The sequence below is a fragment of the Mchenga conophoros genome, linkage group LG20 (assembly GCF_057382185.1).
Source record: "Mchenga conophoros isolate Kocher_MC1m ecotype Shallow Benthic linkage group LG20, M_conophoros_male_GT1.1, whole genome shotgun sequence".
Classification (NCBI taxonomy): domain Eukaryota; kingdom Metazoa; phylum Chordata; class Actinopteri; order Cichliformes; family Cichlidae; genus Mchenga; species Mchenga conophoros.
Window position 1 is genome coordinate 4,837,499 of NC_140545.1, and position 22,811 is coordinate 4,860,309.

The 22,811-nt window shown below is 42.7% G+C and overlaps 2 protein-coding genes across 2 annotated transcripts; one reads left to right on the forward strand and one right to left on the reverse strand.

Annotated features, from left to right (window-relative positions):
- Positions 1-848: 848 nt before the first annotated feature.
- On the forward strand, positions 849-13,562 carry plekhn1 (pleckstrin homology domain containing, family N member 1). The gene is made up of 16 exons (XM_085260463.1): positions 849-1,022; positions 2,675-2,765; positions 2,935-3,096; positions 3,883-3,963; positions 4,633-4,723; positions 6,470-6,603; positions 7,102-7,251; positions 8,370-8,450; positions 8,560-8,635; positions 8,888-9,033; positions 9,332-9,484; positions 10,141-10,383; positions 10,805-10,960; positions 11,322-11,567; positions 11,784-11,844; positions 12,694-13,562. The coding sequence occupies exons 1-16, from the start codon at positions 949-951 to the stop codon at positions 12,876-12,878; spliced, it is 2,130 nt and encodes a 709-aa protein (XP_085116589.1). The 5' UTR covers positions 849-948; the 3' UTR covers positions 12,879-13,562.
- A 1,117-nt stretch (positions 13,563-14,679) lies between these two features.
- perm1a (PPARGC1 and ESRR induced regulator, muscle 1a) lies at positions 14,680-22,536 on the reverse strand. Its single transcript, XM_085259828.1, has 5 exons — positions 22,514-22,536; positions 22,046-22,171; positions 18,060-21,730; positions 15,609-15,725; positions 14,680-15,447 (listed from the first exon to the last, which is right to left on the reverse strand). Exons 3-5 carry the CDS (start codon positions 21,706-21,708, stop codon positions 15,317-15,319), a joined length of 3,897 nt encoding a protein of 1,298 aa, XP_085115954.1. The 5' UTR covers positions 21,709-21,730; positions 22,046-22,171; positions 22,514-22,536; the 3' UTR covers positions 14,680-15,316.
- Between the last annotated feature and the right edge of the window lie 275 nt (positions 22,537-22,811).

Here is a 22,811-nt window from a genome sequence, read left to right on the forward strand (position 1 = left end):
TTTGGGCTTTGTTGTCTGACCGATAAGACCGCGTGTTCTATGAAGGAAGTTGGAAACCTGGGAATTGACACCTTTAACCAGATATGGGTGTTAAGACCTAACTTCTTAGAGTGACTCTCACTTTTAGGTAGTGGATATTTAATTTGGGAACATCCTCCTAAAATGCAAACAAGATGTGTTTGCATACACCTCTTGGCTTATGAAAATTTCAGTGGTTGAATTCACAAGCATCCTGTTCCCTCTGTTGCAAACATGGATAAGAAAATATCACATTTCATATATCCTTGCTCTGAAAACAATGTGACGCCAGACATTTCCCCTCTTTGGGGTTAACAGATGTTTTGACCCTTTTTAAGCCCTGTGCTGTGTTTTTTTTATCCAGTCTACTAACCAAAAGCTCACAGATACTTACCTTGCAGTAATAAATAGAATACTTAAGTGTGGAGGCATTTTCATGTCTGGACATGCCAGCAGAAGTTCCCATCTTCCCGTGTGATTGACACACACCATCCAGCGTGTTTAGTGGCCAGTTATTGCAGCGGTGAGCCAACAATGAGCTCCATTTGGCTCCAGGAAGGTGTGAAATGGCACACTTCTCCTTGAACCCCCTCCTGTTGGCTTTGTTGTCGGGATTGATTTAGCAGACAGGGCAGGTCAGGGGAGTGTGTGTCCTTATTCACCGAGCGCGCACGCACGCACGCACGCACGCACGCACACACACACACACACACACACACACACACACACACAACCTGTTGTGACACAGCCCCAAACTCCACCCCCTTTTACTCACACACAGTAGTGACTCTTCACCCTCCCTACTTCTGCCTCAGTACAAGTCTGACTTCAGCAGTGAGCGCACCACACGTCTGGATTAGACTCATCCATCACACAGGGAGTTTACAGCGTATCTACACAGAGGCGCAGAGCCCGACACAGGAAAGCAGCATGGGGAGCAGTATGTCATGTGTCCCCCAGCACAACTTCAGATTCTCCAGCAAGAGTTTCATACGCAGAAACAGGTAAGAACTATTCAATCTCTCCGGGTGTTCATACTGTACTTGTGTCGGTGTGTAAACAGAGTCATGCCCTTGACAGCAGATTGTTATTTTAGACACTGGCTTTCACCCGGAAGGTATTCTTGGTATTTCTTGAGGGTTTGAGAAGTGGGGTTACACAGAGGTTGTGCATTTTGTGGGGCCAGGTTCAGGATCATAATACAGAATAGTCCCGGAGTCGTGCCTGAGCAGCCTGTCCGTCTGGCCAACGGTGTCAATGATCCAGTTACCATTTGCCTCCTCTTTGCATCTCTGTGAAGATGATCTGCCAGCTGTCGATTACTCTGTTTTCCCTCCAAAAGATGAACACACACACAAAAACCAATCCAGACTTGAGTATTAACGTGATTAATTTTGAGCTGTTATTCTTAAATGATAAGGTTTAGTCTGCTAAGTTAGTACATGACTACGTGACTATGGAGATGGCTGGCTTACACTTGGTTTTCTACCTGGTTTTCTTTTAATCCCCCAGGATTATATGCCTGGGCATGTTACCCTTGATTCAGCCTTGCTAGACCATCACATCTGGTTCTAATTCACCACTGCTTCTATTCTTCATCTTCTGACTAACGATTCAGGATGTAGTTTGGTTAAACATCTCATGTAGCTTTAAAGTTTTTTTAAAATAAAAAGATGAGCATTGCGACCCTAAAAAGACCGTTGGTTTTAAAAGCTCAGCGGCTCAAACTTGGACAGTGATACACCTTCCAGGCAGGATCACTGGATCAGGATGAACAATACAGTCAGTGTTCCATTTTTCTGTTACCGTACAACCTCTTTGTGTTGGAGAATCAGGCCAGGCTCAGGTATTCCCTGAAGAAAAGGGGAGTGAATGGTGCTGAATGCCACAGCAGTGACTTGGAGAATGTTGGGTGTGCAAATCCACTACCTGTCTATTATCTACAACACATTCCTCTGCCACCTTGCAGATGCAGATTACATCACAATGTAGGACCATTATATTTATTCACTGCGCATAAATGCATTTTAGAAAGTTTTATTTTTTTATTGTTCAATAGGCACTAATAAATAATTAATTCTGCACATGGACGTCCTGGACGGACAACCCTTGATTCCCAGCATAAAAACAAAAGCCTGCATTGTTAAACTGAGGACACTGGCACACATATGTACAGATAAGCAGATAAACTACAAGCGGAAGCTGTAAAAGCAGTCTCTAAAGCCTTATCTTTGCAGTGTGGGAGCTTCCTCGTGAAGATGTGACACAAATGGTAATAGATGAGGGTCATGCAAAACAAAGAGAGACATTGAATGCTGATTTTTCCCTGTGGATATCCTCGCTATCACAAACACAAGACTCAGTTGTTCTTATCATTTAAAGGGCTGGCACTGACAGAGTGGGAGCCAAGCATGTGGATGCTGATTGATTTAGGAGACAGACAATGTGATTTAAACTAAAGTGTGACTTTGGAAGGAAAAGCTTTGCTATAACAAACATTAGATTTAGGTTATTTCACTAACTGTACATAGGAGACTATATTGGAATCCTTATAGGCGTGAAGTTGATTGGGAAATAAACCAAACAGCTAAACATGGATTAGGCGGTAAACACTGGAGAGTGAGTATTAACACATAGTTTTCCTTTCTCATGACAGCAGTCGCTTGTTTCGCAAGTATAATCCCCAGGAGGGACAGGAGAAGTCCAACAGCATCATAAATATCCTCTGCACTGTCACCCCGAGGAAGGTACGTACCTCCATCAGCTCTGAAAACATAACGTCATTCATCTACATGCCAAACAGAACTGCTCGGCTGTGGTTTTCAAGCCCTGTGCCAATCTTTCTGACTTTAAATTCAGGTCTGACTGCTTTACTGCTGACATGCCCGAACTAATATTGTGACTTGTTGGTTGCAGGAAATGTCCCCTAAAGATCTGCAGACGATAGAAAACATCAAATGGGATCCTCCGTTTGCTTACGACCCGATCAGCGGCTGGAAGAAGAGCAGCATCAATGTGAAGAATTATGGACGGATGATTCACAGCTCCAAAGTTCGTTTCCGCTTCCTCCACTGTCAGGTGAGCGCAGCAAAGCACCTTTTTTTTTTAAAATGACCATGTGTCGCAATGTCAGGAACACAGCTGTAAAAGAAAACAAAGATTATACTGCAACTACCTCGTTGCGGTTAAAGTCATGTCCAACAATGGCCAAGCCTATGGTGACACATCATGCCAGTCATCCCTGTGCGAACCCAGTGAGTGTCAGAAGCCGAAAAAACAAAAAAACAAAACAGGTGGAGATTAACAGGATGTGGCTGCAGCCACCAAACACAATGAAACTCGCTGCCGGCTTTGACGCACTGGTTGGCTGCGAAAGATCCAATACGTTTTCCAAAAAGAGAACCGCAGCCTGTGTTTGGACATGCTTGCATAGGCTGTGGTTGTGCAACAGCTTCATGAGAAAACCTCAGGGTACAGAGAGAGTGTGTCTGATCCCAGGCACAGATAGAGGACTTGCTGGTGGGAACTGCAATTTGTCAAAGTTGTCACACAACAGCTCTGTCAATAAGCGTAAAAAAAATTAATTGAAGGAATGACGTCACGGTGGGAAAAGAACATACTGTGCAGTAAAGAGCAAAATAATACTGTAACAAGACGGTGGGCACTCAGTGAATCAGAGGAAAACGCTTGAGTAAGATGGTGTGATACAAAATAAACAGTAATAACGTGCGCCTCCGCACGGGCCTTTATGCATACACAGCTTCACCGGAGATTGCAGTTTTAATGCAGAACAGTAATCCTCACAGGTGGGATAGATTTTACTACACGGCACATTTGGCTCATCTTCTCTTACTGTCTCTTCAGGATATACACGACTGCTACCTGGATCTGTTCCAGACACACCTTCATTTTGTTTCCAACAACACAACCGGACTGACATACCAGGTGAGTTTTCAAAATTCAAGCAACATTATCAACAATCCCTTCCTTTAAATCCTCACGATTTCAGGTTAGATGTAAAAAAAAAAAGATTGTCATTTCATCATACGCTCTGACATAGATCCCCCTGTCAACCAGCACTTTGTTGGTAAACAGAAGGTATGATTACGTGTCTTCACCTGCCTCATAAAACGTGAGCAGCCATTAATCATCAGTAGCTACCGCCAATTAAACCCCTTCTCTAAAAGAGACAGCTAAGCACCTGTGTGCAGTATTAGTCAGGCTTATAGAGGACGGAAAATGGAAGTCAGACATGAATACATCATTGGCTTCCAAGACTGACCTCACTGTCATGGTGAATAATTTTTGGTTAAGAACTAGAGCTGAACAGATGGCTCAAACAGATCATATAGCAGCTCTGATGATGATGCAGTGAACGGTTTGTAGTTTATGAATGTTTGTGTGCAAGTGAAGAGAATAGAATAGCTCTTTATTGTCATTGTGCATGCACAACGAAATTGTGGGTCAATATCAATAGTACACAGCAGGAATAAACACAAAACGAAAGAAATATATGCTATAAAAATAAGAGAAAGGCACACATTAGAGAACAAGTTGCAAAGTGAAATGAGTGAAAAGCGCCATGACTGAAGTTGTTTTACTGTTTATGTGCAGGGGACTCTTCCGTTGAAAGAGCTCACTATCTGCAGCCTGCAGCAGAACTGCAATCACAGCCAACCTCAGGAATTCGCCTTTCAAATAAATGGTATGTTTGACTTCAGTAGAAAGGACACAAGTGGTTGCTGGCATTGTGCCGTGGTATCCAATAATGCTGTTTTGTTTCTTTGGCTTTGTGGAATTTAGGTAATTGATCACTTAGACTGAAAATGTATGACGTAGAGCTGTGGATAGCTCTTTTTGATGATGAGACAGACTGACACAATTTTTATTTATTGTTTTAATCTTCTGTTGTGTGGTCAGCTGTGTCGAACCGCCTCATCAGTTATAGATCAAAGTAAAAATTCTCCTCTCTTTAGAAAAGAAAACCCCCCACTATTTCCAGACTGCAGCATTTCCACTGTTATCACATTCTGGGGATTCAAAGGTCCCGCAATCCCTCTCACCTCTTCACCTCCTCTCAAAACCGAGATGAACCAGAGCTGAGCCCCCTCCGCCTTCGGTCAGGGAGGGCCAAACTGGCCTTAAATACCCTGCTTGTTAGACAACAGGTGCACTTCAGCCGGCCCAGCTGTTGAGCAGAAAAGCCCAGCTACCGCTCTTAACCTTGTCACCGCCTATAATCTATGGTGCCACTTTCCAAAAACTGCTCAGGTTAAGGCTTGCTGAAATGCCACTTAGCTTTTGAACTTTGAATGGGCAAGAAAAAAAAAAGTATCCGAAAGTTTCTTAAATTAAAATCACAAAAAGCTGTTGTGGCTACGTAGCTTTTGTAATAGCACAGGAAATAAAAACGAGAAAAGTGGACTGGACTTTTATATCTGCTGCCAGAATATTGACATTCTCCGGTGTTGCTCTTTCACGCTTTTGGTTTTGCAATTTCCCAGATCAAGCCTGTTATTCAACACTGTTGTTTTTTATTGGTTGGTTTTAAACTTCGTTAACCTTCCCCAGGGCACAGCTGCCCGGAAACATTTGGAGGAAGCGTGAGGAAGTTCTGAGTCAAAAAGGGAGAGCTGATGTACATCGGTTCTCTGAGGGAGGCCGACGTCTTCCTCTCACTGAGTCGAAAATGCGCTGTCGATGACTTAGAGGGGTGACCGTGCAAAAGCAACACAAGAGGATGTGTAAAAATTCCTGGAAGCTTTTACACATGTAGCTGTGAACACAAGATGTTTATTGTGGCACATTTTCAACAACAGTCAATGACCTGACTGACTGAAAGCCGGGAGAGACGTTTTCGTAATGTTTGCGTTGCTTGAACTTAAAAAAAAAAGAGGAAAGATTTGAGGGAGTGAAAAAGATAACTTTAAGTTTTAGGGAGTGCTGTGGTCACGGTCTAAAATTAAGACCTGCAGTGAAAAGAAAGTCAACACAAGACTCCAGACGAGCTGCTTATTAAGGGAGCAGTCAACAGGTTCACGGTTCCAGACGATTACAGTAAAAAGCCAGTGGACGGGAATGAAATAGACTACCTATCTGTGCTGGTTATCTGTGGTATGTGTGGGACTGATAGGTAGAGGGAGATTCCAGATCTATTCATCCCAGGTCCTGTTCATTCCTTCTGGATAAGCACTGTGTGGGAAGGAAAATCTCCTACAATCCTTAAATACCAAACACAGCAGGTCAGAGGGGTTTTTCCAACATAGGTCTTACATGTGGTTGACTGTCCTGAACATGTGTTCACATTTATGGCCCTTATTGCATAACGCCTCACAACATCAAAGCAGGCAGACTGTGGACATGAATAATCTGCCACTGTGAGATAAAAAAAAAGGGCTTAGAAAGAGGAAGCGGTTTACATTTTTGACCTGTGACCTTTTACATCCTGCAGGCGTCAGCTTGAATCCCATCATCGTCTACTTCGCCAACCAAGAAGAAATGGACATGTGGTTTGGGCTGCTCAGAGAAAACATTGAAGCTAATGGAGGAAATGCAACGTCACCAGAAAACTACACTAGAGTGAGAGTAAGTTCATCAGCCTCGCCTGTGGTTTTTTGGCCTCTGTATGTGTGTGTGTGTTCTTAAGTCACACATTGAATTAGCCAGAAAATACTTTGGCTTCAGTCCTGGCTCATAAAACAGGATGGGTGCGTGCGTGTAGATGTAGGTGAGTCAAGTGGGTCACTCACTGCTGGCTCTCCCTGAGGCTTCGATACTAGGGAGTGGCCTTGACCGCATCATGGCCTACATCAAACTAACCCTCACATCTGTGCAGGGGTAAAGTGCTGACTCTACACCCACAGGTGGGGAATTAGTTGATAAAACACGTGAATGTGGATGTATCACGAAAAAAAAGAGAAAAGAAACAGAGTCATGAGTTCTTTAAAACGGTGTTGGCGTACAAGCCGGGGAAGGAAGGCAGACGAACACGATTATGTTTCAGGAAAAGCCCAGCTTTTCTTATATTTACTCAGGTGATGATCCGACTCACCTAACTCATCTCTTGTTTACTCACTCGTGTAGCTCAACAAGGACAACTCTCTCGAGGGAAGAGAGGAGCTGAGAAATTCCATCAACAGAGAGCCAATCCACGAGTGGGAAGGCTCACAGCGAGACAGCCTGGGCACCATCACCTATGTCACTAAGGTGCGACTGCAGCACCTGCCCTGCCTGGTACGTCACCTCTGCTTCTTATCAAGACTGAATCACTGCTATGGGTCACTTGCCTAATACTGTACAGACGGTAACAAATGATACATTCATGTTTTCAAACTCTGAGAATTTTTCCCATGATTATAGTCAGGATAACATCAGCCCTTAATCTAGGTGACTCACATAGTTTTCACATTGCGCAACACAAACACAAACATCAGCTCAACAAAATGTAAGGAGTGAATGAAAAGGGTGGAGTCTATATGTGTATATAATGTCCTTCAGCTCCTTTTTGTTTCCTGTCATGGTGCACCAGCAGTGCGAGACACCTGCAACCTGGTTGCTCCTGAAAAACATACAAGAAGACAAAAAAAAAGTACCGCAAACAGGGCTTCGTTTAGCAGCCAATAAAAAAAAAAACCAGTAGTCATGACACAACTTGCGTGGATCTCTGCAGTTTATTTTCTGTGGGAAAAAATCGGCAGTCCCATTGAAGTGCTTGAGATTTAGGGCCTGGGTGTGTGAGAGGCATTTGCTGGGCTCACGCAGTGACTCGACTCACCTCACAGCTGGAATGTCAGCTGTCTATCCAGACACGCCCTCCGAGAGAGAGAGAGAGTGAGAGAGAGAGTGGAAACATAAACTGTCCCTCTGCCGCACCTTTAAATCCCCCCACTAACTGGTTCTGAGTGGAGATCCTACTGAGATTTAAAGTGTACCTCTCACAGCGCCGTATTAAAAGATAATGTCGCTGGTTTTGTTAACGTTCGCACAGGTCTTATGGTTGTGTTTGCACCGGAGGTTATTCGTATCTTATCACTGCTTGAGTTATCAGGGCTTGCCTTCTTACCTTCAGAAGTAAGGTAAAAGACCCAATGGAGAACAATACAGAGAAAACCCAACAATCAAGTGCAGGAATAAAATGTAAATATTAAAACACCAGGAATAAACAGTACACAGGGGAAATATATACAAACAGGAGGCATACATACAAATCAAGTGAAAGGCACACATGGTAAAATATGTAAACAAGATATACAAAATTGGGAAACTATGCAAAAATGTTGTTTCTGGTTGAAAAATAATATAAATTCTCAGCAAAAGAAAACCACACGCTTCATAAATCTCTCTGTCCTCAGGAGCAGAATGACAGGCTGCTGGTGATGTACCCATCGACCCTGATCATCCTATCAGAGGAGAACGACGGGCTCTTCTATAAGGTGAGGTTGACCCCTTTCTGATGTTCAAATGAGTCACAGGCTAAATGCATCCGACATATTAAGAGTGTGCACGAGAAAGTTGTGTTAACCTGTTGCTATACAATTGCAGGGAAAACTTCCGCTCAACATGATTACAGTGACCACGCCCTGTCAAGACGTCAAGCCCAACACCTTCATGATTGAAGGTAAACACTGTGAATCAGTGCACTGCTCTTTAGTCATATCCATGTTAAAGAGATTTTAATGAGCCTGCATTCTTATGCATGTTTTTGTGCTAAGTGCCCTTTTCCATGAATCTGCTAGCGTCACAGAGTGTAACCCCCCCCCCATATGAATGAGCTGGTTTTATCCCTGCTGAATGACAATCTTGCTATAGCACATTCCAGTGAGCAAGTGGACCGAATGACAGGCTTTGTCCTCCCCTCCTCTCTTCCCAGGCAAGATGATCAACCCCATAGTGGTGTCCTGTCTGGACAGGACCGAGTTCTGCGACTGGATCCAGCAGTTCAAAGCTGCTGATGTCCCTGTTCTCAGCCCCCCGCCTCCCGTCTATGACATCATCTACACCCCGACGAAGACAGAGGTGAGGCCTGCTTTCCTTGCTTTCAGGGGACAAACATAATTAAACTGACCACAGCTGCTATTAAGAGAGCTATCTCTTGTGAAAATATGGGTGGAGTGAATTAAAGTATGAGTCTGGCCTTGCCTCTTTTGTAAACTAACACTCAGCATGATTATATACTTGACTTCCTCTATTTTTGCTACTGTGTTACCAATTTAACAATTTACTGTAGGTCTAGACATGACCAAAGTCTGAAAGATTTATTCACAGTCGCTTGCTTTACATATTTAATGCGTGCTTTGTGCCCTTTAATCTCCAGGCCCCTCAGTTTGACAGGTGGAGTGGACACAGCCAAGGAAGAATGGAGTCTGTTAAGTCTAGCCAGCCCCCAAGTGGACGAGGATCCCGAAACCTTCAGTTCCCAATTCTTGACGAGAACCCTCTCACCCCTGGGTACTCCGAGCCTCGTTGTGTAAGTCGGCTGTGTGCTACTTCTCAATCATGAGTGTTCAAGTGATCTAATAAACTTAATCGCACGCACCAATATTTGCAGAGATATAAATATGGTCAGAGTTGTGAAAAAAAAAAAGCCTGTGTTTGTTTTGTTGGAGCTGAGCAACCAGATGCTTTCTTTCACAAAGTTAATTATTAAGCAAGGTGTAGAGACCAAAGTGCTCCTGTTACAAAGGCTCCGGTGCTGATCCTCAGGCCTTCAGCAAAGAAAAGGAAAGACAGAACAAAGTCATTTTCACTCAAATGATGCCTATCTGCGAAAACTATAGATTTGGAGTCATAAGAGACCTTTAGCTTCTGCTTCAGCAGTTTCCTAATCATTCTGCATTATCAGGACATTTGACCAAACTCCTCCAGGAAAGGGGGGGCGGGTCCTGTAAGCTGCCTGCCTATCCAATTAGCTAAAGTAGAGCGTGCTGCACGCCCAGATGCTAGTGTTCAGCTTCAGATCTAAGGCACAAATTAAACAGAGACATTTTTCTCTCACACTTACATGACACTGTTTGCTAAAAACACGAGCAAACAGAAGCTAAAGAGACAGTCTGTGCTGGCACATGTGATCTAAAGCTCCAGTTCTTGGCTGACTTTTGTCCTTTGGGTGTGTTGTCCTTACAGTACAGTTCCAGCCGTCCTTCTTCGACTGAGACTGCCCAGCTAGGCAGCAGAAGCAATAGCATATCTTCCCACACGAGGCCCGAGCGTGACCTACGACCTTTGTCGGTGCGCTACTCATCCCCTCAGCACAGCTCCTACCTCCAGCCTGCAGAGAGCTCCAAGCTGTCTCAGCTCTACAGCATACCCTACTCTGCCCAGCACCGGGCCAGCCCGCAGCGGTTGGAGAAAGCTCCACTTGTCAAGGTAATTCAGTCTGGCGTCTTAACTCGATAACCGAATATTCCCTTTGAGACCGCTGACGTATTTTACGTGTCATGTGTGCAGTAACCTAAATAGACACCAGGCAATAGACTGAGACATGCATATGGTGTTAACAAATGGAGTAACACTGCCACTTAGGCTGGTTGAAAGATCAATTTAATCAAAGATGCAAGGAATGAGATCTCTCTTAGAGTTTATAAACAGAGCTTAAGCCAGTCTGGTGCACTCTACTGCTCCACTGGTGCAGATCTGGAATAAGTCACAAAGACACAATCACACTGTAACACTTACAACTAATTGTGGATTAGTTGATTTTTCTACTTCCTGTGTCTATTGTTACAAATGCAAGGAAATTTCTCCTTACTGTAAAGCTAACTCCTGCCTCTGTTTAAATCCTCTCCAGTCTAACAGCTGGAGCACTCCTCAGACATCCCTGAAGTACTCCCTTGACATCTCCCAGCGCCACTCGGATATGTGTGCCCCACGACAACCCTTATCGCCTCTCTACGATGAGCCCTGCACCCCCGAAATCTACTCCTTGGAAGAGGCCAGGCCAGTGGTAAGTGGGCCAATGATACTGGATCCACAGGTTCAATTTACACCTGCACAGCCTGTCTGATATCAAGCAGTGCAAACACCCATAAACACATGAGTATTTGGTCATATGATAACTCTTTTTTTAGAGCATGTCAAATCTTCTATAGAAGTTTAAACGTTTTAAATTGTGATTTAGCCAACCAGTCATTTAATTATTTTAGTTTGGCCTAATTTACTAGTGCAGTAAAATATTCAGTTTTACTGCACTATTCCTCTTTATGAAGTCATCATTTATTTTATTGGATACATTTACTGTCCACTGTAACTGAGGAATGTTGCAATTTTTGTGCTAAAAATGCACATCTTATTTCTTTGTTTCTTAGCCGCGGCTCTGGCAACAGCTGAATCAACAGCAGTACCACCACCAGGAACCCCAGATGCTGCCCTCCTCCTTCCAGCTCCACGACCCTCCTATGGGTGGACGCGGCAGGAGAAGCCTGGTCCTGACCAACTCCCAGGGCCACGCTCTGGACCTGGAGATGGACACACCTGAGAACCAAGCGCAGCAGAGAGCAGAGGCTGTGTCGAGGCTAAAGCTGCTGCCTGTGCCAGGTCAAATGCAAGAGCAGGTGAGAGGCACAGAGATACTCATCTCCCAGGACACTCCGGTTTCTGGAATGCAGTAGTGCAGAGTGAAATGATAAACTGTATGGTAGCACAGCAAGTGTGCTGCAGGTGATATTTAAACAGGTTCAGAAGAAACACACATTTTTAAGAAACCATGAGGATGTTTGTTGTAACTGATCACAGGAAGTAACTGTCTCTGTTTTCACATCTGCTGACAGATACTTCACCCGTCGAGCTCTGCCAGAAAGCCTGCTCAGATGCATTATGGTTACTCACCAGGTAAGAATTAAAGGCATGCAATCAATAGCCAAATAAAACATTCCTTTTATGTTTAGAACGCCTGCGTGTCATTTTTGTGCTCCTAGCCCAGATAGGAAATGTTTTCATTTCATCCTGTGAACAAAGATACAGAGCCCCTTTTTTTCTTTGTGGAGAAACAATGGAGACTCTTTGAAATCTCCAATCTCAAAGTTTGAGCTATAAAAGTCAGCACTGTGAGCCTGTGTGCCTAAAAGGACACACAACATTGGCCACGCTCCAACCACACTGTAAATTCAACACTGTGCACACTTTGGTGTGATTAAACTCCCGGGTGTGTCAGCAGGTAGACGGAAGGTTAAAGGTTGCAGATTTGAAGGTGTAGGAAATGTGCAAATGTGCCAGTGAATTAGAGCTTAGTGTCGCTCTAAATATGCTGGTGCAGTTGTCCCAACAGGGTGAAGCTCAGTGTAAGAGAACACTGCTCAACAGATTGGATTTATAACCCCACTGTGACTGACAGCACACAACTGCTCACACAGGCTCTGCTATCGTTGATGAAACAAGACTAGGATTTCTCTGGTCAGTCCAGATTATCTGATTATCCAGATAAACTAGTAAACATGATTTTACCAGGTGATTTTATTTGACGGGCTGCACGTTTTTTACTATTGACCATAAATAACAAGAGAAGGTGGTGCAGCAGGGAATATGCAGCTCTACTGGTTTTTACAGTAAGACCATATTTTGGGACAATGCACATAACACCATAATTACTTTGGGACTGTTTCCAAGTTTACTTAAACAGGGTGAGGTTTGCTTTTTGCTGTGTGAAACTACAAGTATGTTAATCGTCTTCAATTCTTATAGGTCGCAATTCATACCTCGAACCCGCAGAACCAGATGACCAGGAAGTAGACTATGACAACATTTGGGAGTTCGACTGTGATACAGGAATGATCCAGCCAACGGCTGGAATTTCAACAGACTGGACAGGATTAGACTTCGGGGCCAGAGGGCTTGGTGCCATGGCAACACCACAGAGATGGTCATAAAACAAAAAGGATGGCCCGGCGCTCGTCTGGACGTGTGCAAACAACAGATCTCTATCAGGGGGATAATAAAAGCCGGCAAGCACAGCAAGCATCGTGCTGGTCCCACTGTGTACAGTAGGAACCAACAAATCCCAGGAACTGCTTTGTTAGACGTCGGGCAGTTGAGCAGAGGAATGACGGGATGAAGCAAAACGTTATGGAGGTGGCAAACAAAGGCTTCAGTTGTCTGTTTAATATGTAGCATTTGTGGAAGGAGACAGTAGAGGATGCTGTATATACTGTGTAGCTTGAATAATATTTTCTAAATCTGCTATATGCTGTAAGTGCACTGTCATTGGTTTTATCTGTAGTAAACCCAGTTTCTTTTTAAAAATATTTATAGGTTTTTCAAACAGGCTGTTCATTTCATATTATACTGTAATGTGTAATGTTATTAAAGCATTCCATCAGGGCTTGTTATAGTAAAGAATATATGTATATTTTTGTAAATCTTGTACACTTCTTATTTTATTGTGCTATACTGTCAAGGCAAATAGATGTGGCTGTAACTGACTAATATTGACTTAATAATAATAATAATAATAATATCAGAGGTGCACAGTACTGATACCTCTGTGGCTTTTTTTCATTTTTGTTTGAGGTGCTTATTTATATTTGGAAATAAAAGTGTTAAAAGTTTCAGTATATTGTGTCTGTTTTGTCCTCTTCTGCATATAGTAATAGGAACACTTTAAAGGTAATAATTTGTCAAAGTGTCTTGGCTTTAAATAAAATTAATAGTGAGTGGTGAAGGATTGGTTTATATTAGAACGTGAGAAAAATAACAGTGTAAGAATAAAACAAGTCTTTTTATGCAAACCTTATGTTGTAAAACAGGTTTTCTGCAGTCTGCACACACTAGCTCACCAGGTGCCTCTTTCAAAGTCTAGTAAGACACCATTTAGTTTCCATGTAGGCAAATAATAAACAACAGTTTACCTGTGATTAATAGATTGTACAGTGCTTTGGAAAAATCATGTGACCTCTCTAATTTCTTTACATCTTGTAGCAAAATGTGGTGCAATTGACTGAAACATGCAGGCATACACGGAAATACAGTAAATGATTTAAAAACAAGAGTTTCAGGGTTAGAGTTGTACAATTATAACCAGTTTTAAAAGTCAGTATTTTGTATGAAAATCCACCTTAGTTGGTGCAAAAATACTATTTTATATCTGTCTTTTCTTTAGTATTTTTCCTGGATTTAATTAATAAAATGATTGTAAGCTATGAGAAACTAGATTTCTGCTAGTAACAAAGTGCCTGAAGATACAATTTAAAGCTATTTGCTAAGTTGTCTGTCACGCGCAGACACAACAGTGATTCATTACTGTTAGGCAGCTTTTTCATGCTCAAATGATTCATAAGTCAGTGTTAACTGGCTCAACAAACAACAACAACAAAAAGATTCCTTTGAAAAATCAAGAGAACTTTGAAACACTTGGAGTTTATGGTCCAGTGTTGCCCCCTGCTGGACAAAACGTCTTGACAGAGTGCTCTTTGAATACCAACAATACTGACCAAACTTTTAAACTCTTTAAATTTAAACAGTATATTAAAATACATTGTGATATAAGCTTAGTCTTATATTTCTGTACTGATTTATCGGCAGTATTTTGTTTATTCTAGGGAAGAAAGACATTGTAAATCACACAGCTGCGTCCAGTTACATGAGTTTATGTCGCCATCTAGTGTTTAGAAAGGTTTGCGTGCACGTCTGCTTTTTCAATAACACACACAGCACACAACCTACACTGTTTACTTTAGTTCAACTGAAAGGCATCACTGCCATTATCATCAACATCCACAGCTCAGTGCAACATATGACAACAGTATACAGATCTCTGTCATTAACATAAAATACCATTCACATAATATACAATATACATATAACTGATACTGGCACAGAATGCTGTCCCCCTTAAATAAATTATGCTTCTGAATGGGAGCGGCTACAGTGGCAAATCTGTAAAATACAATAACTGTGAGTAAGAATATTTTAAAAGTTTGGTTGATTTAAATAGAAGCATCTGCTACCAAAAGTCATGTAATGGAAACAAGTTTGTGTAAATTTCTCCTGAATCTCTACAGTCTCTCACACTAATCCACTTATCACTCATCACCTCCAAGCTTGCTTCACACATACTTATGCATCTGATTTTTCTAAAGCCTTCTTTCAGTCAGATGAGCTTGCCTCATCTTGCCTTTGGTCGTTTCATTTTTTTTTCTGAACACTTTCGGATGTTAAAGTTTCACTCAAGTTAAATAACTGCTCTTAAAATAAACACTTTCTCTGGAAAGCTCAGTGAGACGTAAGATCAGTAATCACAGTGCAAACGTGTTTCAACAATCCGCCGCGGACTTTCTGGAAAAGATGGATCACTTCAGCCTCGACATATTTAGAGGCCGAGAGGTGAAGGAGCAGGCAGCGCCCTGCGGTGCAGTTTCGTTTCACAGCCGGCCGCCTCCGCTTTGACGTACTTACGCAGGTATCGAATGGCTGACAGGGCACTTACATTGGCCAGCAGAACTGTGTGGAAAATGCAAGTGAAAAAGTGAGTAATCCTGTTGCTAAAATCCAAGTTTCAGTGTGTCAGGACTTGAAGCGCAGTCACTTAATAAGAACCATTTTGTAATTTCAGGAAAAGGAAATTTTCTGTGGTATTAAACACCCTGATGCTGCACACGTACCAGCCTTCCAAGCATCTCCGACTTGTGGATTTGCAGTCTTCAGCACCCACGAGGCAAACGCAATGCAAACCAGACACATGTCTGACTGTTTGAGCGGCAGGAATGGGGCATCCAACCCTTCAAAGACAGAAATGTTTTGAGTGGGTAAGCTGTTCGTGCAAATGCAACACACAAGAATGGAACAACCATGTACAAAGAAATCCATTTGTGTTTGGCAGCTGTAAATAAAATCCCACCAAGTTTGGCCTTCCTCTGCTCTCACACAGTGCCCCAGTAAACCTCGAAACACCTGCAGACAGTTCACTTCTAGGAGTATATAAGTATATATATATCTAGTGAGTATTTGTGACCTTAAAGATAACCCTCATGGGTAAGCAAAAGAGCTCAGATATCATATAGCATATTAATTAAATGCATTGGAGGAGGAGAGGGATTTACACATAAAGACTCATGAATAAATATGAGGTAATTTCATTTCCTTCACAGCCAAACACAATTACAGCCGGCTTAGAGCTCAGATATGACGCTCATTGAGTGAAGTCAACTTATCACGCACTACCATTCCCCTTAGCTTCACTCCTGCGTGCCTGCAGTCCAGTACGGATCGTGTGACAGCTGAGGAAAGAGAATCTGTCCCAGTCAGGACTGTAACAGCTGACCGAGCAGTGGACATGTCCAACGTTACAGTCGTCCACATGTGAGGAAAACAAAAAAGAGCTTAACTAAACCTGATTTAATGAAAAATAGTCTATTAGTTTTGGTTTTTTGTCTGGAGGCCTCACAGAGATGCAATCTGTTGGACAGGTTCATACAGTTAGAGCAGTCTTCATCTTGCTCTTCGAAACATCTTTTTTAAGTTTAAGTGTGTCACTCTAAGATACTGTAATACAGAATTTTTTCACTTTTCCATTGAGGCTGGAGTGGAAAACAATATCAGGTCCAGCATACTGTAGGTGAAGTGTTCAGAAGACAACTGGACTCTATTCACCTCCTCTGGGCTGTGTTTGCTGCCTCGTTCAGGAGATTTTGGCTGATCACAGGCAGTGTTGGTCAAGTTACTTGAAAAAAGTAATCAGTAACTAATTACTGATTACTTCCCCCAAAAAGTAATCCCGTTACTTTAATGATTACTTATTTTCAAAGGTAATTAATTACTTAGTTACTTAGTTACTTTTAAAAAACACGATTTACAACCTGAATAGGTGATAAAGCAACAGATCTTTCAGCCCAATTCTACTTTTTCTGCATAATCCATCATACAAAATGTAATCAAATGGAAAAGTCTCTTTTTTAAACTTGTTTTATTAGTTTTAATCTTTTAATTTTTTAACTTTAAAATTTAATTATATGCAACATTCTCTGACTGGAAGAAATTTGTTTAATATTTAAACACATTCCAGCACATAATATATATATATATATATATTTTGTGTTTACACTCACTCTTTCAAGTAGATGCAAGTAAAACACAGCAGAAAATAAATAAAATCAAAGACTAGCGGTCCTTTTGCTCTATTTTCACCTGTAAAGCAGGACTGCGGGTAGGCGGAGGTTTACCCTGGTGTAGGTGTGCCACAGCGGTCAGTGGAAGAATCCACGAGTTTCTCTGTGAGTTTCCCATTACGTCGTATCGCACTCGGTGCTTGCTTGGAAGTTTATGGGTTTTTTTCGCTGTAAAAAGAAGTTTTCTTCCTACGCGCAGCAGACGCTAATGTTTTTGTCACTTTTTATGGAATCAAACTCAAAGTAAGGTCAGTACTTCCACGCTTTAAACGCTGCACGCTCATACTCTCTCCCGCACTCGATATATTATCCATTGTTGATCTGCACACAGCTGTTGTCATGAACGTCACACTTGCTTACATCACTGTCATGAGACGTTCTCCCAAAAACATCACGGTTTTAGTAACGCAGTAACGCAGCGTTCCTACGGGAAAGTAACGGTAATCTATTTACTGTTTTTGCAATAGTAATCCCTTACTTTACTCGCTACTTGAAAAAAGTAATCGGATTACAGTAACACGTTACAAGTAACGCGTTACTGCCCATCTCTGATCACAGGTCATTTTAAGATTTGAAAGCAACTGAGTGCTGCTTTGTGCAACGATGACAAATTTAGACCCCTATCTGATACGTGGACATGTTTGTAAAATCAGATGGTTAAGCTGGGAGAATATAAAGAATGAATGAGGGGAAAATGCATTTTCTGTCTTTTTTCCCTTTCAACTTCTTACAAAAAATAAAGGCAAATTGAATCATTTACTTGGAATTTCAGTGAAGATGCTACTGAGATCTCATCTCTTTACTTTTTTAAATCAAACCAATCCAAACTGTTATGTCTGAAATCCAGGATACATACTGAAGATTCGACCACTGCACATTGCAATGAATCTCATAACCTAACGCATTTCCACGGTTACTGTGTGCATCGTTGTGTTAAAGTGGACTTACTTGGATTTGAAACGGCCGTCTGCAGGTCTTCGTATCTGAAAGGCTGCTGTGCTAGTTGGCTGACTACCCTGTCCTCAAAGTAGTAGAGCAGTGGATCAGGAAACATCACGTCTTCATTTCCCAGTGCATTCAGAGAAGAAACTGTCCTTGCATGAGAACCGCCCCTTTGTCTCGCAGGTACGAGAGACAGAGAGTGCGACGCCTGGTTTTGGACTGTAGATGCTGAAAAATTTATGTTCCTGAAGGAGAATGTTGTTTTCCAGAAGAAGTTTTGTCTGAGGTTGTTCTCTGCAAAGAAATCATCATACATGTCTTTAGAAATATGAGATGAGCTCGCCTTGCGGCTGAACCTGGTAAATACCCTGACAGGACCGGTGTTATCCTCTTCATCGGATTCCGACTCGTCAGATGAGGATGATGAGGCAAAGAAATAATCATAAGCTTCCGGGAACTGGAATTTTCTGTTAGCTGAGCGAGAGCTGGAAAAGATAGGAACTGGCTTGTCTTTGGTCTCATCTTCAGTTGCGATGAGCGGATAGAAGAAGTTTTCTGTGTCGAACTCAGAGAAAAAATGATCATACGTTTCAGGGACTGAATTCCCGTCATCGTAGAAGGTGGTTAAGTTATCTGCAGCTGGTTGGCTGGGAGCAGTTTGTTTCCCTCCAAAGAAGTACTGAAATATATCTATGAGAGAGATGCTGTAACTGCCTGTCAGAGAGGAAGGCAGAGGATCTGTGCCTTTGTCTTGCTTAGGCAAGACATACTCTGCTTTCTGAGATTCTCCTTCATCTACTGTTTGTAAAGTTTCACATTTCTGCGTGTAGCTAAATGACTCAGACTCGAGTGCACGTAAGTTGTGCACGCTGATATTTTTGGAAATCTTTCGGAGGGACTTTTCAGCCTTTTCTGAGAGGAAAGGTCGAGAAGTGTCGCTCACAGATGTCAGCATCACATTTTCAGGGTAAATATCAGCACTTCGGCTCACGTGGGCTGATTCACTCTCCCATAAAACACTTCGTGAAGAGGAAAAATTGGCCGCGCTATTAGGATTAAAACATGATTCTACAGCATCGGGGAAACCAGAGGCGTCCTCGGTCGTTTGCTCGGGTGTGGACTCGTCTATTTGAGTGAAAAAGCCTGAATCTGCCATCTCCTCGTTTTCCTGTAACGGTGGGAGGGAGCTGGGTGGAGCAGCTTTGCTGATCATTCTCAAACCCAGAATGTCGTTTATTGTCAGCTTCTCCATCTCACTCCAAAAGGAAGACATAGCAAACACTGGATTCAGCACCCGTTCAGGTTTACATTCAGCTTCGGGTACCAAGATGGCATCTTCCGCTTTTCCCAACAACTCGCACACTGAGTCTGGGCTCTTGAGTCCAGATTTCTCGTCCCCCTTTTTTCCTCCATGACCTCCAGACTCTTGCTCGCTGACAGATGAACAGAAACTTGCTGGCATGTCTCTGATATTTCCATTTGACCGTGACTCTGTGTTCAGAGTACCGCAGGATGATACATTTGTGATATCTGAAAGACTTGTTAGTACATCTTCAGACACGGGTGATTTGGTTTCTGCTCGACTCTTGCTTGTTATCTGTGATGCCGCTAGTGTTTCTGTGCTTTTCTCTGAAATATCTAATTTGGGTGAGGTGTGAACCTCAAGAGGACACTCTGTATTCACACCTATACAGGGTGAACTTTTAGACAGAAAGCTTTCATCGGGCGAGGGATTAAAACTATCAGATGTAAACTGAGCGCTGATAACTTTGCAGGCAGAAGTTTTTAATTGCAGAGGTTTTGTGAGCAAGCCTTTTAAAGTCGAGGCTGTAGGTGGAGAATAGTCGGTGTTTGCCATTGTGCCGCTATATTGGTCTGTGTTGTGAAACTCCTTTTCCAGCTGTTGTTGGGGCTCAGCCTCACTGGGACACAGTGTGGGCTCGTCCCCGCCAGAATTTCCAGCCTCCACAGCCAGGACTGACTTAGCGGCGGGTTGTCTGTCATTTTGGCCGACTTCCACAGAAGTAGCATTTGACTCTGAGCTCGATAAAAGACTATGAGTTACTGCTTTGACCTCTACAGCAGATGTGAGATTCTGTTCATTTTCAGGTGAAGTGACGGAGTGACGCCCCTCGACTTTTATGTCCCCGCTCTGACTTTCTCTGCCCATGTCTGGTTTACCATATTCACCTACTGTCATTAAAACTGACAGTTTAGGATACATTTTCAGTCCAGCTGATTTTTCTTCCTGCGACTCGCTGCAAACCTCTGAGTTTGTTGCCACAGTAGCACTGCTGTTTGGTGCAGACGTTGCACTGTCATCAGTTTGACTCAGTGTGGTCGCTGAGCTATTGTTTGCTGAATTATTGTCGGATGTATCTGTACTCCTCCTCTGCCTGCCCACACTCTCTGACAAATATTGGTGCTGACTATCACATGGAGGATTAGAAGATATAATCACCGGGAAACTGCTGCTGGTCATTGAATATGGTGTTAGAAGAGATGTGAGATTTTTCTGTGGTTCGTTTAAATAAAACGACTTGATATCCTCAGAAAAGCAGAGACCTGTTCCTGCTTTTGACGGGCACTGCTCCTCCTCCGAGTCGCTCGGCTTGACTAAAACCTGCCTCTCGTATCCGTGCCCACCTTCGCCTTGCTCCACACTGAGCCGTCTCTTCTTTCTCCTCTTCCTCTTCATGGAAGCAGACGGAGATTCTTGGATCACTGCTTTGTTTGAACATGCTGTGTCTGACTGTGAAACAATAGGAGTTTGGTCTTCCTGCCATTTAATATTTGCCATGTCCAAATCACTGGCTAAATCAGTGGCACACTTTTTACAGAGGTGTTTCAACAATTCTTCCTCTTTAAAGTCATGTAGAAGTGCGCATGTCTGCACCTTGTTTGGTGTGGCCACTGAGCAGACGGCCGTGCACAGTGAGTCACGATTCCACTGCTGTACGTCGCTGACTCTGGGTTCTGTGCAGGCTTCCTCTCTGATGAATAACTCAGTTTCAGTTGATTTGTTAGTGTGGAGTACTGAGTTACTGGCTGCATGTTGCAAGGAAATGCTGGGGTCAGAGTGCACTTTTCTCAGTGTGTTTGTCTTTCTGATGGTGTCGACAGGCCTCTTGCTCTCTTTGCCAACTGCTGTTTCACCCCTGGCAGGCAGAAAGTTTAACTTTTGGATGTTTTTTGGCAGTGCATCTCTACTGGCCTGCTGCCCTTCGCTGCACCGCTCCGTCTCTTGTATTGCCTCACTGTTTTTTCCAAAGTTCACTCGGCTTGGCTCAGGCTCTGTCAGACTTTTCAGCCTTTCAAAAAACATATTGACGGACTGCAGGTGGATATCCTCCTCGCTGCCCGAGAGGACGCTCTCCATCCCTCCTATGCCGTGTTTGCTGAGGTAGTGTTCCACAGGAGAGCCCTCACAGTGCGGCGCCCCATCGATAGGGCGGTCAGTCTCAGAAAAGCCTGCGGTTAGATCGACTCTCTGAGCCCTCATGGCAAGAACAGACCCCGTGTCATCAATGTCACTCATCCCCGAATCTTCGAGACCTGCTAGCGATGGAGGAAGCAGATTACACTCCTCGCACTCTGCAAAGAAGCGCTCCCAGTCACGGTCACAGATTTCCACACTGTATTCAAACTCTTCCATTTTGCTTCAACTTCAACAAAACCTGCAAAATCAATTTAAAGAGCTGTCAAGTAAAACCCTTGTTATCAGGTAATATTAACATTTACAGATCTTGTCAGGATGACTAGCAAACTCTAATCTCAAATCAACTCATTAATAAAGCTGCTCATAAAAATACAAGGATATGAATTTTAAGTGCGCGTCATTTTCAATCCACAATTTAAATTGCAATGCAAATCATAAAACTAAAATGCCACAACTTACAACTTACTTATATTAAAATTACAGCATATAGAATTCAAATGTTTATGTGTTTTAGCTGTTTTGTTGTACTTTTACATCCAAACATGGTTCCTACCTGTCCTGATTCAAGCTGTCCTGCTCTGCAGGAGATGAAGGTCAAGGAAGTCTCTGCAGCACCATGCTGTACGTCCTCTGGTAGGTGTTCTTGCATGTGAGCATGCGACAAGGCAAGCCCCATGATCTGATAAATATAGAGCGGTGCTTCTGATCACGTAATACACGCAGTGTTCTCACAGCCGCCATCTCTAACAGAGGTATAACATTTCTGAACTTTAAATAGATTCTCCCCTGGCAAACTGCTAATCTGCTTTTAGAGTAGCTTTAATGTTACTGTTGTTTAATTAGCAGAAAAACTCTTGGCATATTTAATTAAAGTTACGTATGTTTTATTATTAATCCTGACTTTTGGTCAAATAAGTGTGCTTAAACCTCAGCAAGTAGCCGGAGTGGCTGGGAGCAGCTATAAAAGAGGTCCCTCAGCAGATATGGGTGTCATGTGAGGTGTGTGTCAGTCAGCTGATACCTCACTGTTGTGACATCATGGGGTGACAGCCAATATGAAACTTTCCCATGCAATGTTTCCAGCTAAGGCGAGCCAGAAAGACAGATGGAAGAAAGTGGCACAAATGACTTAGACGTGATTTGTGACTCTTCTGAGGCTGAAAAGAAAAACAAAGAAAAAAATAAGATTGCTTTATCTGAGGAAATAAAAAAAAATATAAAGATGTTTAAGAAAATAAATAAAGGTGCTTTATTGGCAGTTTCTAAAAACAATGCCAAAGGATCAAAACACAATTTAGTGAAAAATACACAGACCAATC

What these genes read in the sequence shown, in the direction of transcription:
- perm1a (XM_085259828.1), bottom strand. Translation starts at nt 21,708, where the DNA reads ATGGAAGAGTTTGAATACAGTGTGGAAATCTGTGACCGTGACTGGGAG. An exon ending in GACGGCCGTTTCAAATCCAA is followed by an intron (nt 15,726 to 18,059) that starts GTAAGTCCACTT and finishes CTGTCTTTGAAG; the next exon opens with GGTTGGATGCCCCATTCCTG. An exon ending in CGGAGATGCTTGGAAGGCTG is followed by an intron (nt 15,448 to 15,608) that starts GTACGTGTGCAG and finishes TTTTCCACACAG; the next exon opens with TTCTGCTGGCCAATGTAAGT.
- plekhn1 (XM_085260463.1), top strand. Translation starts at nt 949, where the DNA reads ATGGGGAGCAGTATGTCATGTGTCCCCCAGCACAACTTCAGATTCTCC. An exon ending in AAAACTACACTAGAGTGAGA is followed by an intron (nt 6,604 to 7,101) that starts GTAAGTTCATCA and finishes TCACTCGTGTAG; the next exon opens with CTCAACAAGGACAACTCTCT. An exon ending in GGTACTCCGAGCCTCGTTGT is followed by an intron (nt 9,485 to 10,140) that starts GTAAGTCGGCTG and finishes TTGTCCTTACAG; the next exon opens with TACAGTTCCAGCCGTCCTTC.